Raw genomic sequence first — 16,665 nt, forward strand, 5'->3', positions numbered from 1 at the left:
ACAGAGGAATAGAGGAATACAGGAACAGAGGAATAGAGGAATAGAGGAACAGAGGAATAGATGAAAACAAGAACAGAGGAATAAAGAATACAGGAACAGAGGAACAGAGGAATAGATGAAAACAAGAACAGAGGAATAGAATAATACAAGAACAGAGGAATAGAAGAATAGAGGAACAGAGGAATAGATGAAAACAAGAACAGAGGAATAGAAGAATAGAGGAACAGAGGAATAGATGAAAACAAGAACAGAGGAATATAAGAATACAGGAACAGAGGAACAGAGGAATAGATGAAAACAGGAACAGAGGAATAGAATAATACAAGAACAGAGGAATATAAGAATACAGGAACAGAGGAACAGAGGAATAGATGAAAACAGGAACAGAGGAATAGAATAATACAAGAACAGAGGAATAGATGAAAACAAGAACAGAGGAATATAAGAATACAGGAACAGAGGAACAGAGGAATAGAGGAACAGAGGAATAGATGAAAACAAGAACAGAGGAATATAAGAATACAGGAACAGAGGAACAGAGGAATAGATGAAAACAAGAACAGAGGAATAGAAGAATAGAGGAACAGAGGAATAGAATAATACAAGAACAGAGGAATAGAAGAATAGAGGAACAGAGGAATAGATGAAAACAAGAACAGAGGAATAGAAGAATAGAAGAACAGAGGAATAGATGAAAACAAGAACAAGAATAGAAGAACAGAGGAACAGAGGAATAGATGAAAACAAGAACAGAGGAATATAAGAATACAGGAACAGAGGAACAGAGGAATAGATGAAAACAGGAACAGAGAATAGAATAATACAAGAACAGAGGAATATAAGAATACAGGAACAGAGGAACAGAGGAATAGATGAAAACAAGAACAGAGGAATATAAGAATACAGAACAGAGGAACAGAGAAAACAAGAACAGAGGAATATAAGAATACAGGAACAGAGGAACAGAGGAATAGAGGAATATAAGAATACAGGAACAGAGGAACAGAGGAATAGATGAAAACAAGAACAGAGGAATAGAAGAGGAACAGAGGAATAGATGAAAACAGGAACAGAGGAATAGAAGAATACAAGAACAGAGGAATATAAGAATACAGGAACAGAGGAACAGAGGAATAGATGAAAACAGGAACAGAGGAATATAAGAATACAAGAACAGAGGAAACAGAGGAAAGAGAATAGAAAAACAGAACAGAGGAATATAAGAATACAGGAAACAGAGGAACAGAGGAATATAAGAATACAGGAACAGAGGAACAGAGGAATAGATGAAAACAGGAACAGAGGAATATAAGAATACAAGAACAGAGGAATATAAGAATACAGGAACAGAGGAATAGAGGAATATAAGAATACAGGAACAGAGGAACAGAGGAATAGATGAAAACAGGAACAGAGGAATAGAGGAATAAGAATACAAACAGAGGAACAGAGGAATAGATGAAAACAGGAACAGAGGAATAGAGGAATATAAGAATACAGGAACAGAGGAACAGAGGAATAGATGAAAACAGGAACAGAGGAATAGAGGAATATAAGAATACAGGAACAGAGGAACAGAGGAATAGATGAAAACAAGAACAGAGGAATATAAGAATACAGGAACAGAGGAACAGAGGAATAGATGAAAACAGGAACAGAGGAATATAAGAATACAGGAACAGAGGAACAGAGGAATAGATGAAAACAGGAACAGAGGAATATAAGAATACAAGAACAGAGGAATATAAGAATACAGGAACACAGGAACAGAGGAATAGATGAAAACAGGAACAGAGGAATATAAGAATACAAGAACAGAGGAATATAAGAATACAGGAACAGAGGAACAGAGGAATAGATGAAAACAAGAACAGAGGAATATAAGAATACAGGAACAGAGGAACAGAGGAATAGAGGAATATAAGAATACAGGAACAGCGGAACAGAGGAATAGAGGAATATAAGAATACAGGAACAGAGGAACAGAGGAATAGATGAAAACAAGAACAGAGGAATATAAGAATACAGGAACAGAGGAACAGAGGAATAGATGAAAACAAGAACAGAGGAATATAAGAATACAGGAACAGAGGAACAGAGGAATAGAATAATACAAGAACAGAGGAATATAAGAATACAGGAACAGAGGAACAGAGGAATAGATGAAAACAGGAACAGAGGAATAGAATAATACAGGAACAGAGGAATAGAAGAATAGAGGAACAGAGGAATAGATGAAAACAGGAACAGAGGAATAGAATAATACAAGAACAGAGGAATATAAGAATACAGGAACAGGAACAGAGGAACAGAGGAATAGATGAATAGATGAAAACAGGAACAGAGGAACAGAGGAATAGATGAAAACAAGAACAGAGGAATATAAGAATACAGGAACAGAGGAACAGAGGAATAGATGAAAACAGGAACAGAGGAATAGAATAATACAAGAACAGAGGAATATAAGAATACAGGAACAGAGGAACAGAGGAATAGATGAAAACAGGAACAGAGGAATAGAATAATACAGGAACAGAGGAATAGAAGAATAGAGGAACAGAGGAATAGATGAAAACAGGAACAGAGGAATAGAAGAATACAGGAACAGAGGAACAGAGGAATAGATGAAAACAGGAACAGAGGAACAGAGGAATAGATGAAAACAAGAACAGAGGAATATAGGAATACAGGAACAGAGGAATAGAGAAACAGAACAATAGAGGAACAGAGGAATAGAAGAATAGAGGAATAGAGGAACAGAGGAATAGATGAAAACAGGAACAGAGGAATAGAAGAATACAGGAACAGAGGAACAGAGGAATAGATGAAAACAAGAACAGAGGAATATAAGAATACAGGAACAGAGGAATAGAGAAACAGAACAATAGAGGAACAGAGGAATAGAAGAATACAGGAACAGAGGAATAGAAGAATAGAGGAACAGAGGAACAGAGGAATAGATGAAAACAGGAACAGAGGAATATAAGAATACAGAAGAATAGAGGAACAGAGGAATAGAGGAATAGATGAAAACAGGAACAGAGGAATATAAGAATACAGGAACAGAGGAATAGATGAAAACAAGAACAGAGGAATATAAGAATACAGGAACAGAGGAATAGAGAAACAGAACAATAGAGGAACAGAGGAATAGAAGAATAGAGGAACAGATGAACAGATGAAAACAGGAACAGAGGAATAGAAGAATAGAGGAACAGAGGAACAGAGGAATAGATGAAAACAGGAACAGAGGAATAGAAGAATAGAGGAACAGAGGAACAGAGGAATAGATGAAAACAGGAACAGAGGAATATAAGAATACAGAACAATAGAGGAACAGAGGAATAGAAGAATAGAGGAACAGAGGAACAGAGGAATAGATGAAAACAAGAACAGAGGAATATAAGAATACAGAAGAATAGAGGAATAGAGGGATGAGGGAAGAGTAGATCGCGGGGTAGGGAGGAATTGTGGCACCTGTCATGAGAGTGATTAAATTCATTACACAGATGATCAATCTAGTGGAGAGAGGGGATGAAGGTGGGGATGGTGGCAGGGAAGATGCTTGGTACGTTGTCTTTTGACTGTCTGAATGTAGTTGGATGGAACTGGAATGCAAACAATTTTGTGGCATAGGGACATGTTTCCACTCTCAGTCTGAGAATGGGACTGCTGTGGAGACTGTGGTCTGTCAGTTGGTAATGATGAGAAACAATAAGTAGGTCCATGCACCCCACATCCACCTGGTGAAGAGAAGACTAGCACCCCCTGGTGAATGAGTCTAGTTATTCTGGCAGCCAGCTGCCAGTCATCAGCTTTATCTAAAATAACTGTCAATGGCCACAATGAAAACATTATGCTATCCATTTAGAGGGGAGGAAATTGTTGTATTTTTACACTGTCCTGTGAAACAGGCTGGAAAGCAAGGGATGACATTTGAGTGGGGTCAGCAATGGGATGAGCTTGGTGGATTCATGCAGTTTGTCCAACACAACCATATCCATTGTACACCCTGTTAATATAGACTACAGAAGCACATGATGCACTGTACTGTTAGCCCCTATGGCAGCAGTGCAGCCCTGTCTCTGGGATCCCTTCCTCCCTGCCTCAGAGCAGAGATGTAGAGACTAAAGAGATCGGCCCCAAAGACCAAACTGCTCCAGGGTAGAACCTCGCCCAGAGACTCCCACTTAACGGGGATCCCCTTCATTTAACAGGGTTTGAGACTAGCGTTCAAAGGGCTGCTGCCTCCTTCAAAGTGGGCCAACACTTTTCTTCCCTCTCCTCCCTCTCCTCCATCTTTTTTACTCCAGAGCACAATTTACTTAAAGCATTCCTTAAGCCAATGCTCCAGGGGTGCTTTACCAAGGCCCTGATTATGCCGGACCTACAGATTGACATAAAGAGTCAATTTGGGAGTTGTGTGGGTGCGGAACTGGGCTCCCTCTGATTGGTGCAGGCTCGCCTGTCAGGGGTAATTGTTTAATAAACGCAAGGGTGTCCCAAATCCTGGTCGCGACGACGAATCAGAGAGGTCTTTAGTCAGAGCAAAAGCCCCCCCTCCCAGCTGGGTAGTGGTAGTGTGAGTGAGGGGTCCAGATCGGATGAAGAGAGGGGAAGGGCAAGCAAATGAAGACACACAGAAAGACAGATGAAAAATACACACAAATATGAGGGTGAAATGAAGGTGCTGTTTATTGACATAGGAAAAAATGCATTTTCCACAGGACTAGGGATTACAGAGACTAAGCATTTTTCATCTTGACCCAGATGAGAGGAATGGAGGAAGAAATAAATAAAGGGAGAGAGGACACAGTGGGCTGAGAAAAATGTATGTGAGGTTTCCATTCAGAGCAAGACACCGATGAAAATGTTTCATCTCAGTCGCACATTAAAGACCTACAGTGTGAGGGAGTGTTTCTCTGTTCAGAACTGATAAATGCTGAAGTAAGAGAAACACAAATCACCTTGTCCAAACGTGTCACGGAGACATTGCCCACAGCTCATAACCTAATGCTTGGGAAGAAGATGATGATGACTTTTATTTTATGATGAAGCTCCCAGATATTCCACCTGCACAGACCAGATGACAGAGCCAGTGGTATGTGTGTGCCAGGTTTCTGCTCACCTTATAGGCTCAAGTGTTTATTTGATATCCAATGGAAGGGCTGTGTAGATCAGAGGTGGGTCCCATGGGTCTAATACATCAGGCTCATTAATGAGTGGGGCGCTAGGGACTGCCAATACAGTCAGTAACCAGGTTCAAAATGGCCTGCATTATAAAAACACTCAAATTAGGACAGATGACTATGGCCAGCAGGTTTTCCTGATCATATGACTTGCCCAGGAAAGTCTCTTGGCCCAGTTAGGTGGTACCTAAAACTAGGCCCAGAGTTTTTCCAGATCATGTCGATCTTGTGTTGACATCTCACTCCAACCCTATGCTCCAAGGCCCCAGCTCCCAGCTCCCAGGCCCCAGCTCCCAGTCCCCAGCTCCCAGCTCCCAGTCACCAGTTCCCAGCTCCCAGTCCCCAGCTCCTAGCTCCCAGCTCCCAGTCCCCAGCTCCCAGCTCCCAGTCCCCAGCTCCCAGCACTCGCCAGTCCCCAGCTCCCAGCTCCGAGCTCCCAGTCCCCAGTCCCCAGCTCCCAGTCCCAGTCCCAGTCCCCAGCTCCCAGCTCCCAGCTCCCAGTCCCCAGCTCTCAGCTCCCAGCTCCCAGTCCCCAGCTCCCAGCTCCCAGTCCCCAGCTCCCAGTCCCCAGTCCCCAGCTCCCAGTCCCCAGCTCCCAGCTCCCAGTCCCCAGCTCCCAGTCCCAGCTCCCCAGTCCCCAGCTCCCAGCTCCCAGTCCCCAGCTCCCAGTTCCCAGTCCCCAGCTCCCAGTCCCCAGCTCCCAGTCCCCAGCTCCCAGTCCCCAGCTCCCAGTCCCCAATCCCCAGCTCCCAGTCCCCAGCTCCCAGCTCCCAGTCCCCAGCTCCCAGCTCCCAGTCCCCAGCTCCCAGCTCCCAGTTCCCAGCTCCCAGTCCCCAGCTCCCAGCTCCCAGTCTCCAGCTCCCAGCTCCCAGCTCCCAGCTCCCAGTCCCCAGCTCCCAGCTCCCAGTCCCCAGCTCCCAGTCCCCAGCTCCCAGTCCCCAGCTCCCAGCTCCCAGTCCCCAGCTCCCAGTCCCCAGTCCCCAGCTCCCAGTCCCCAGTCCCCAGCTCCCAGTTCCCAGTCCCCAGCTTCCAATCCCCAGCTCCCAGTCCCCAGCTCCCAGCTCCCAGTCCCCAGCTCCCAGCTCCCCAGCTCCCAGTCCCCAGCTCCCAGTCCCCAGCTCCCAATCCCCAGCTCCCAGTCCCCAGCTCCCAGCCCCCAGTCCCCAGCTCCCAGTCCGCAGCTCCCAGTCCCCAGCTCCCAGTCCCCAGCTCCCAGTCCCCAGCTCCCAGTCCCCAGCCCCCAGCTCCCAGTCCCCAGCTCCCAGTCCCCAGCTCCCAGTCCCCAGCTCCCAGTCCCCAGCTCCCAGCTCCCAGTCCCCAGCTCCCAGTCCCCAGCTCCCAGTCCCCAGCTCCCAGTCCCCAGCTCCCAGTCCCCAGATCCCAGTCCCCAGCTCCCAGTCCCCAGTCCCCAGCTCCCAGTCCCCAGCTCCCAGTCCCCAGCCCCCAGTTCCCAGTCCCCAGCTTCCAATCCCCAGCTCCCAGTCCCCAGCTCCCAGCTCCCAGTCCCCAGCTCCCAGCTCCCAGCTCCCCAGCTCCCAGTCCCCAGCTCCCAGTCCCCAGCTCCCAATCCCCAGCTCCCAGTCCCCAGCTCCCAGCCCCCAGTCCCCAGCTCCCAGCTCCCAGTCTCCCAGTCCCCAGCTCCCAGTCCCCAGCTCCCAGTTCCCAGCTCCCAGTCCCCAGCTCCCAGCTCCCAGTCCCCAGCTCCCATTCCCCAGCTCCCAGTCCCCAGCTCCTAGCTCCCAGTCTCCAGCTCCCAGTCCCCAGCTCCCAGTCCCCAGCTCCCAACCCCCAGCTCCCAGTCCCCAGCTCCCAGCTCCCAGTCCCCAGCTCCCAGCTCCCAGTCCCCAGCTCCCAGTCCCCAGCTCCCAGCTCCCAGTTCCCAGTCCCCAGTTCCCAGCTCCCAGTCCCCAGCCCCCTGCTCCCAGTCCCCAGCTCCCAGTCCGCAGCTCCCAGCTCCCAGTCCCCAGCTCCCAGTCTCCAGCTCCCAGTCCCCAGCTCCCAACCCCCAGCTCCCAGTCCCCAGCTCCCAGTCCCCAGCTCCCAGTCCCCAGCTCCCAGCTCCCAGTCCCCAGCTCCCAGTCCCCAGCTCCCAGCTCCCAGTCCCCAGCCCCCAGCTCCCAGTCCCCAGCTCCCAGTCCCCAGCTCCCAGTCCAGTCCCCAGCTCCCAGCCCCCCAGCTCCCCAGCTCCCAGTTCCCAGTCCCCAGCTCCCAGTCCCCAGCTCCCCAGCTCCCAGTCCCCAGCTCCCAGCTCCCAGTCCCCAGCCCCAGCTCCCAGTCCCCAGTCCCCAGCTCCCAGTTCCCAGTCCCCAGCTCCCAGTCCCCAGCTCCCAGTCCCCAGCCCCCAGCTCCCAGTCCGCAGCTCCCAGCTCCCAGTCCCCAGCTCCCAGTCCCCAGCCCCCAGCTCCCAGTCCCCAGCTCCCAGCCCCCAGTCCCCAGCTCCCAGTCCCCAGCGCTCAGCTCCCAGCTCCCAGCTCCCAGTCCCCAGCTCCCAGCTCCCAGTCCCAATCCATTGTTCATGCATCAATTTATTTGCTCCATCGGTTTGTTGAGATCACAGAGTCCCTGGCCAAAACTAGCAGTGCTATTTGTTTGCTAATTGCTCAGTAAAGCCACTGGGACACGGGCAAATGGGCCCCCAGATCTGTGTATATGGCTGGGTTGGGTAAACATTAGAGATGAGTGATGGAGGGAGAAGCCTGCCATAGTTGAAGAATTAGACTGAATAATCACCAGGAAGATCAAATGAATGGGCCTTATTGTGAGGAGCAAGAGTCGACACGACTCCACCCTAATGGAATGGCAGAAAAATATCCATACGCAAACTATAGCCATACATTGCATGAGTTAATTGCACAAATGTATGGTAGGCCTATGGTTGGTTCTCTAAGGCAGTCCAGAGAGCACATGTTAATACAACAATTATTGCATTGTTATGTCGAGATCACAACTTATTTATCTTCTGATCACGACATAACCAAAGCTGTTTTGTCGAGATCACAAGATAAACTCTATAAATATGAGTGGATTTCTTGACGGTAGATTGACAGCAGTGTCATGGTGGACCAAAGGCAGTAAGACTCTACAAAGATCTAAGATCTTTGATTAGAGCACAACTGTTGTCAGTATCCTATAGGCCTGGGCCTTCATATCAAAGCTCCAGCAATGTAAGACAAACTGAGGAATTACAAACTGCACATGTTACAGTATGGGAAGGTGATACCTAGTCAGTCAGACAACTGAATGCATTCAACCGAAATGTGTCTTCCAAATTTAACCCAACCCCTCTGAATCAGAGAGAGATGCCGGGGGCTGCCTTGATCAATGTCATTTGCACAGTGGTTTTTGGGGGTAAACTGCTTTGCTCAAGCGCTGCCAGCTCGGGATTCAAACCAGTGACCTTTCAGTTACTGGCCCAACGCTCTTAACTGATAGGCTACCTGCCGCCCGAAATGTGTCAGTGAGATGATTTTTATAACTGGATGAATGGCGGTGCTGTCCTTCAGTAACACAACATTTTGCCCACCATTTATGGCTGAAATGACAAATAGACTGTAACCTTCATGAAATGTTTGAGTATTTAAAAACAACTTCATCTGTCTTACTAGTTTTATTTTTCTGTACTAGTTTTTAATTGTTGTTTGTGACTGTGTTTGGCTGGTATTGACAGGACAACCTCCCTGTTAAAACTATTCAAGAAATTCAAATCAACTTTCATTGGTAGTCAACCACAAACCTCAATGTTAACTTTCCTTGCCATAAACATTCAACATTCAATTTAAAACAGTAGTGCAACATCACTTTTACATCTTTAAAATTGGGTTGTACTGGAGCCAAAACTGAAAGCAATATATAACTGCCAGACAAAATGCCATTTCTGCCTGGGTTAATCCCTTATCAAAATAAAAAATTGATGCATTGATCCACCCTTGGCTCTGCCTTAGCCATATTGTCAAGCCGTCGTCAATAAATCCACTCCTATGTAAACTCGACAAAACAACGTTTGTTATGTCATGATCACAAGAAAATATATCCACAATAGGAGGGAATCATTTTCTAATGCCCGCTCTGCACTCCCCTTGTTCTTTCTATAGCTGTTTGAATGAAACGCTCAATTGCAGTTGCGGCGCATGAAAGCTAGGTGGAGACAAGCTCCTGAACACTGAACGACGCTTACAGCGCGCGGAGGGAGCTGTCCTTTCAGCACTTTAAGAGTGGACCACACATTCAAGAGCAGTGGCGGACAACCCGCGCGCGTTTCTCTGGCTTCCTCCTGCTTAGTTCCCCATTCAGAGTTATTGCAGTGAAGGTGCATGGAGTAATTACATGTAATTAGGAGCTAATAAATCTGACTGCTTTGCAATTATAAATGACACTGTGATTGTTTGCATCAAAATGGCCAAGTCTGAAAACAGCCCAAAAGCGAGTCCATCTCATAAGGCTGCCCTGCGTCAAAATATGAAAATGTTATTTGGTAGTTAAACAAATTATGATAGAGGGAGAGAAACCAAAATCTGAGAAATTGGCACCCAAAGTCCCATCCAAGCTAGCACGAAAAATAGTAGTCACGCAATTCAGACTCAATCCAATAAATCATTTGGGGGATTATATTATTATGAGCACCATGAATAGACTGTCATAAAAACCTGGGGTGGCGATAACCCAAAGCACGTTTATAATGCTAATGCATAAATATAAAATACAGTTCTCCATAATCCTTCAACCAGTTCTAACTAACCCCACCCCCCTCTTTTCACACTCACACTCTCACACACACACACACACACACACACACACACACACACACACACTCACACACACACACACACACACACACACACACACACACACACACATACACACTCACACACACACACACACACACACACACACACACACACACACACACACACACACACACACACACACACACACACACACACACACACACACACACACACACACACACACACACACACACACACACACATATACCCATACACACACAAAACCAGCCCGCAACCCCCGCACCCCCTACTCACCCCTCCCTCCACTCCAGAAATGGAATTCAAATCTTTAATAGGCTATCTTTCCAGCATCGGTGGACGAGCACTGTAGCCTACTAAAGCCAGAGTATAGCATCAGTCAACGTGGGAAGAAAATATGCTCATATCTTCAGCACTACAATCAGCATTCAAACACTGACATAAACCATCGTTTTAGAGGAGAAAACTTCAATTAAATGCATAGCGCTGACACTGACATCCAGAATATACGGACTCCAATTTGCGCCCTTTTCAACCGCTCTGTGGATCGGTGCTGTTGGGTCGGCGTGGCGTGCTCTCGGTCTCTTCCTCCGGTTGTGTAATATTTTTCTAGCCCAGCTACACACTCCTACACCCTCAGAAGAAAAACTCCGCTGTCATCTGAACGAACAAGGGGAGGAACAAGGATTGAACATATTACTGTCGTTTTTTGCTTTGATTTGCAACTGAGTTTTCTATCAGATTATTTTCGATTTACATGGCGCAAGGACTATGCAAGTGGGAAGGTTCTGGTTCCGGTTCTGGGTGTGATACAACCGTGCATTTGGATATCCAAGTAACAACAGTATTAACAGTGGTACTAAAACGGATCAGTTCCAGCGGCATCCCCAATTCCTCTTTCTCCTCTTCCCGGCTCTATGTCGAGTAATGGTCGGCTTGCCTTGCTGGATGCACCCCGCTCTCTCCGGATCGTCGACTGCACCCTTTCCAGCCGCAAATCCCCATTTTCAGCGGAAACCTTCAAAGAGCTAAGGGCTACATATGGAAACTGGGGATCAGAATTTTAGGAAAAAGGAAATCTAGCGTTTGTTTAATTTGTTTTCGACCTGATTTATCTATTTCTTTACTAATTAATTGATTTATTCATTGGGCTTGATTTCTTCATTTCATTGTTGGTTGATTTATCAAATTGATGCAAGCCCTATAGTATTTTACTTTCTTATATAATATAAACCCCAGGAATATTTTCATTTGTTTGCACTGGACTTGAATCGTCAATTTATTTACAATTGCTTTTCTTATTTTCCATGTCCTTCATTTCCCGTCCCTGTTTCTCTCCTTGCTTTTCCACCTTGACTATAATAGCCCTGACATAGGGTTATTCAAACATAATTCAACATAAAATATATACAAATTCAACATTATATGCCAACAATAATTGTAATTAATTTCGCATCTAAGAGACGTATTGACTTGCCAGGCAGGATTGTTGTAAGCCTACCATTACTCTAACACCACTCTTCTCTTCATCCATTTCAGCTCATATTCATTCAGTGCTGTCCATAAAATAGTACTTATCTGCTAACCTTGCACATCAAGAAACACATTGCCAGCGATCTACATGTGTTAAATGCTACATTGTAAAGCACGAGACAAAAGCTAGTCTCAAAGCGTAATAGCCTACTGAATTTTGATTGAGGCTTTCTCTTTTTCCATTTATATAACAGACTCTCTCTACCTATCACTTACTGTGATTGTATATTATACATAATATTATCTTTACATTAGTAGGTTTATGCTGCAACTGCCAGTGTAGGCTAGTTGTAGTCATAGGGATAACAGTTGACGCTATAGTCCATTTTAGAGTCCATTACCTTGTCCATAATTCTTATATTTGGGGTAACATTTAGTAAGAACCCATCTGGGGAGAGAGACACTGCGTCCTCCTCCACAAACTACCCTAAAAGACAACCCAATTTCTCTTAGTCAGTCCTCAACCAAACGCAACCATAAGGTTCCTACCGCATCCACCTCCTTCCCCCTCCTTTCGTTCAAATATATCCCATTTTTTTAGTTTGGTTTGGTCCCGTAAATTTTCAAATATTTATTTCCTATATATCAAGAGGAAAGGGGGTCCCCCTTTCATGGAATGCGGAAATATGGGTCTGTTTGACCGCGGAGTTCAGATGCTATTGACCACGGTCGGCGCATTTGCCGCCTTCAGTCTCATGACCATCGCGGTTGGCACGGACTACTGGCTGTACTCGCGCGGCACGTGCAAGTCAAAGTCGGTCAGCGATAACGAGACCAGCAAGAAGAACGAAGAGGTGATGACCCATTCGGGATTGTGGAGGACGTGTTGCTTAGAAGGTAATTGAGCCACATGCGTTTTGCAGTCACTTTATTTTCTCCATGTCAGTATACCATAGTGGTTACATTTGAGCCTTTGGCTACATGTAGTAAAACCTATACCATTCGTTGACTTTATAACTTTTATCCCCTCCTTTGCTTTTCTACTGACAAATGCTATGTGGATCAGGTTTATCTTTATCCCCATATAGTGTATCAAACACAGAATTGGGTCAATGAACTACTGTAAGAACCCTCCATTTCACACCTCTTAGGCCTATACACAATCCCCACGCAACACCTTCAAAACATGACTTTTCTACATTCTTTGCCACCAGTTGATTGTAATTGTTCAAAACAGCACCAAGTGACCATGCCATTCTTCAAACATTTCTAATTGTGAAAACATATGATAATGACCAGTGCACAAGAGCAACAGAGAGTCAGCCATTCCTGTCAAATGTCTATTTCCATCCAGAACCCACGTTTGACCTCTGGATGATGTGGTGCCTTAACAGTGCTTGTCATTTACCCTTTGAACTGGCAGTGCTTAGTATTTTCTGAGTTGTCAAACACAGTCACCTCTCAAGCGCAGGTTCAAGACCACCTCCCACGTCTTGACTCGACACACAGCGGGTCTTGTTTCCTGTCATGCTCTGGCGGAGGCGTCAGATGCTGACTTTGAGCGTAACCTTGTGAGGTTACGCAGCGATACATCTTCTTAGCAGAGAGATTCACGCAGGCCTCCTGTCTCTCTGCACACTCCTCTGTCATTTGATAAGCAGTAAGCAGTCAGTCTCAGGTCAGATCTCTGCTCTAACAGCCTGAGGTGAAGTCAGCCCAGGAAGTGGTTGATGAAAATAATGTCAGTGACACTCAACTGTAAAGATCTGATGATTTGAACTCTTCAAAATGTGTATGTTTGCACAGAATAAAGTTGTGCTTTTTGTCATGTTAAATTCACATTGGCAAAAATGTATAAAAAAATAGGAAATTACAGGGATGTATTTTTTTTAGAGAGTTTCCTGGGTAATAAATGTACTGTTGTATGTTAATGTATTAATCAACATTACTGGGTGATTTTGACCAAGGTAGGATGGCTGACGTTGGCCATATCTGTCAGGGCGGCTTAAGCATCTGCATAAGGTTTGTTCAAGGACTGTCTGACACCCTGCAGCTACCCTTTCCAGGAGCTCTCTGCATCTGTTCTCCTGTGCTAGCCAGGACAAACAGTGGGAGAGACATTTTAGGTCTCAATGTGACCCTTCACGGGTTAACTACAGCTGTGGAGAGGTTTTCAAAGACTAGAGGTTTTTAACCTTGGTTGAAAATTCACACTTATCTGTGAAGGTGGAGAAAATCAGTGGTGTGATATGACTGGCCTTTGTCTTAGTCAGGCTGTTATGTAATTAACAGACAGTTGTTCATAGTCCAGACCTGACCAAAATCTCCTATACTTGGCACAAGGTGAATTACAATTACAAAGCCCATATGCCGTAGCTTCTCTTTTGTGGCAAGATAACAGCCACCCTCCTTTGAATTGGTGATCCAAATCGCAGGAAATGAACACTGATTTGTCATTTGCGATTCATGAATGGTCTCAGGCCTTGATGAGGGGAGGAAGCGGAGAACGGCACCATCGCATTTACACATCGAGGTCAGATTCATTTGAATACCAATCCAAACGACTTCCCGCTGTGGAAATTGGGCTTTAAAAAACGCAATCGGGTAAATTTATTCCTGGGTAATTAGCACAATTTGTACCGAAATCTGTGATATTGAAAAATAGGAAGTAAACTGCAGAGCCGGATCCAGCTGCAGTGGAGTATAAGCAGCAGCTCAGCCACAAGAAGCTCCTGCTACAGACCAGGTGTGGTGCTGCTATGTCTGTCATCTCAGGTGGATACTGTAACTACAGCATGAAGAGGTTCATGCCAATGCTGAAATCAAGTGGGTACTTTGTATGGAGAATCATCATCCTACACGTCTCATATATCGGTAGCTGCCTTGTTGCGATAAATGATGATGCATCCTGTCTGTATCACAACTGACAATGCAGACAGTGATTTGCTGTAGCCCAGCTCTGGCCCACTCATACAGCTCATGTTGTGTGCCCAGGTGGGCGAGGGGTTGTGTTTGTTTAATCAGCTCCTGGAGAGGAGAGCCACTGATCACAGAGGGGAATGCCCACACAACCATCTACCACTCTACTGCTCACTCCAGTCACTGTAATACCATACATAGCCTCACCCATGAGAAAGTAGCCATACAGGCTGAGTGTGTGTGTGTGTGTGTGTGTGTGTGTGTGTGTGTGTGTGTGTGTGTGTGTGTGTGTGTGTGTGTGTGTGTGTGTGTGTGTGCGTGCGTGCGTGCGTGCGTGCGTGCGTGCGTGCGTGCGTGCGTGCGTGCGTGCGTGCGTGCGTGCGTGGTGGCGTGTATGCATGTTTGTGTGAAGGTTGAGGCACTTCTCGCTGATCTCTCCTCCGGTGAACATTCAGGTCCTTTTCCCTCTCACTGGAAAGAGAGAGGGAAAGAGAGTGGAAAGAGAGAGTGGAGCACTTCGATGGTTCCATAAAATATGGTTTATATAGTTTTTGTAGATTTACACTTGTTTTCACTAGTTGCCTGTGCTATCAGTCATACTGAAAATGCAATAGCATATGCCATCGCCAAAGCATGCGATTCATTTGTGAAATCTCACATTGCCCTTGGAGCTGGTTCATATGAATGCTGAATCCCTTGATCTGTTGCAGCATTTGATTCAATTGTCCTGACATCAGAGGAACCAAAATATGTGTGCTATCAGCAAAAATCCCTCCACAAGATTTGGCAACAATGTGCCCCTGGCTTACTATTTGGGCAAACAACATCTAACAGGAGTAACACAGTCCATTACGAGGAAGGTCAAAGATTAAAGCTCAGCATACATCACAGTTCTATGCTTGCTTCACTCATTCACATCAAATGACGCGCAGTCATTTTAATATGTTTTGTATTGTAATTTGCACTGTATTATACAGTATATTGTATTGTGTTCTGTAGGTGGGTGGCCTTGTGAGAGCCAGAACGGCTCATAGGGCAGGAGTCATCTCCTGTTTCTGAAGCGTGAGGTAGAGGCAGGAGGTTAAGTAGTACTATGTAGTGTTATGTATGTTATTCAGATTTACATGTAAGTCAGTTAGCAGACGCTCTTATCCACAGTGACTTACAGTACATATATGTTCAGACTTTTTCGTACGGGTCCCCAAGGGAATCAAACCCACAAACCATGCTCTACCAACAGGAGGATTATGTATATTATATTATGAATTTTAGATATTTTATTTGTTGTTTTGTTTCCTGTTTGGACACGAGGAAGAGTAATTAGGGATCCCAATACAATACTAAATACTACATTCCTCTTCTATAGTGAGAAATAAATATCAAAGACTACATTTTAAACACAGAGTTAAATCCTTTGGAACTTCTATTGTTATGCAGGTGAATGAGGACCCAAAAGCGACTTGGCGAAAACAGAGTCTTTAATCCAGTTTAAGGAAATAGCAATACTCCTAGACAAATCGGAGCGGTAAATAAAGCATAAAAACAATTTCACTCGTAATCACGAGAACTGACTGGAGACTCGATAATAAACTGCAGGTTGCCTCGGGAAGGCACTTGACCGTAGCAGACTCAGACACCTGCTCACCACGCAGCATCTGAGGGAAACACGACACGACAGGGCGATACAAAGACACAGCACGGTGAACAATATACAAGGATCCGACAGGACAGAAACGGAAAACAAGGGGAGAAATAGGGACTCTAATCAGGGGAAAAGATAGGGAACAGGTGTGGGAAGACTAAATGATTGATTAGGGGAATAGGAACAGCTGGGAGCAGGAACGGAACGATAGAGAGAAGAGAGAGAGGAAGGGAGAGAGAAAAAGGGGAACGAACCTAAAAAGACCAGCAGGGGAAAAACGAACAGAGGGAAAAGCAAAATGACAAGACAATATAAGACAAAACATGACATCTATTGTAATAGGCACCCTAATACACTAGCACCCAGTTATACTGGCAGTTAAATTAGCAATTATACTGGCACTTATACTAGCTGTTATACTGTCTGTTATACTGTCAGTTATACTGTCAGTTATACTGACAGTTATACTAGATGTTATACTAGCAGTTATACTAGCTGTTATACTGTCAGTTATACTAGCTGTTATACTAGCAGTTATACTAGCTGTTATACTGGCAGTTATACTGGCAGTTATAGTAGCTGTTATACTAGCAGTTATACCAGCTGTTATACTAGCAGTTTTACTAGCAGTTATTCTAGCAGTTAAACTGTCAGTTATACTGTCTGTTATACTGTCAGT

At 45.4% G+C, this 16,665-nt stretch overlaps 1 protein-coding gene across 1 annotated transcript in view; it reads left to right on the forward strand.

Annotated features, from left to right (window-relative positions):
- The first annotated feature begins 10,323 nt into the window (after positions 1-10,323).
- LOC124015153 (voltage-dependent calcium channel gamma-2 subunit) overlaps positions 10,324-16,665 on the forward strand; it is a 116,839-nt gene continuing 110,497 nt past the window's right edge. The window contains exon 1 of the mRNA XM_046330143.1: positions 10,324-12,322. Within this exon, the coding sequence (XP_046186099.1) occupies positions 12,097-12,322 (226 nt within the window). The 5' untranslated portion in view covers positions 10,324-12,096. The remainder of the gene's footprint in view (positions 12,323-16,665) is intronic.

This window comes from Oncorhynchus gorbuscha, linkage group LG26 (genome assembly GCF_021184085.1).
Source record: "Oncorhynchus gorbuscha isolate QuinsamMale2020 ecotype Even-year linkage group LG26, OgorEven_v1.0, whole genome shotgun sequence".
Taxonomy (NCBI): domain Eukaryota; kingdom Metazoa; phylum Chordata; class Actinopteri; order Salmoniformes; family Salmonidae; genus Oncorhynchus; species Oncorhynchus gorbuscha.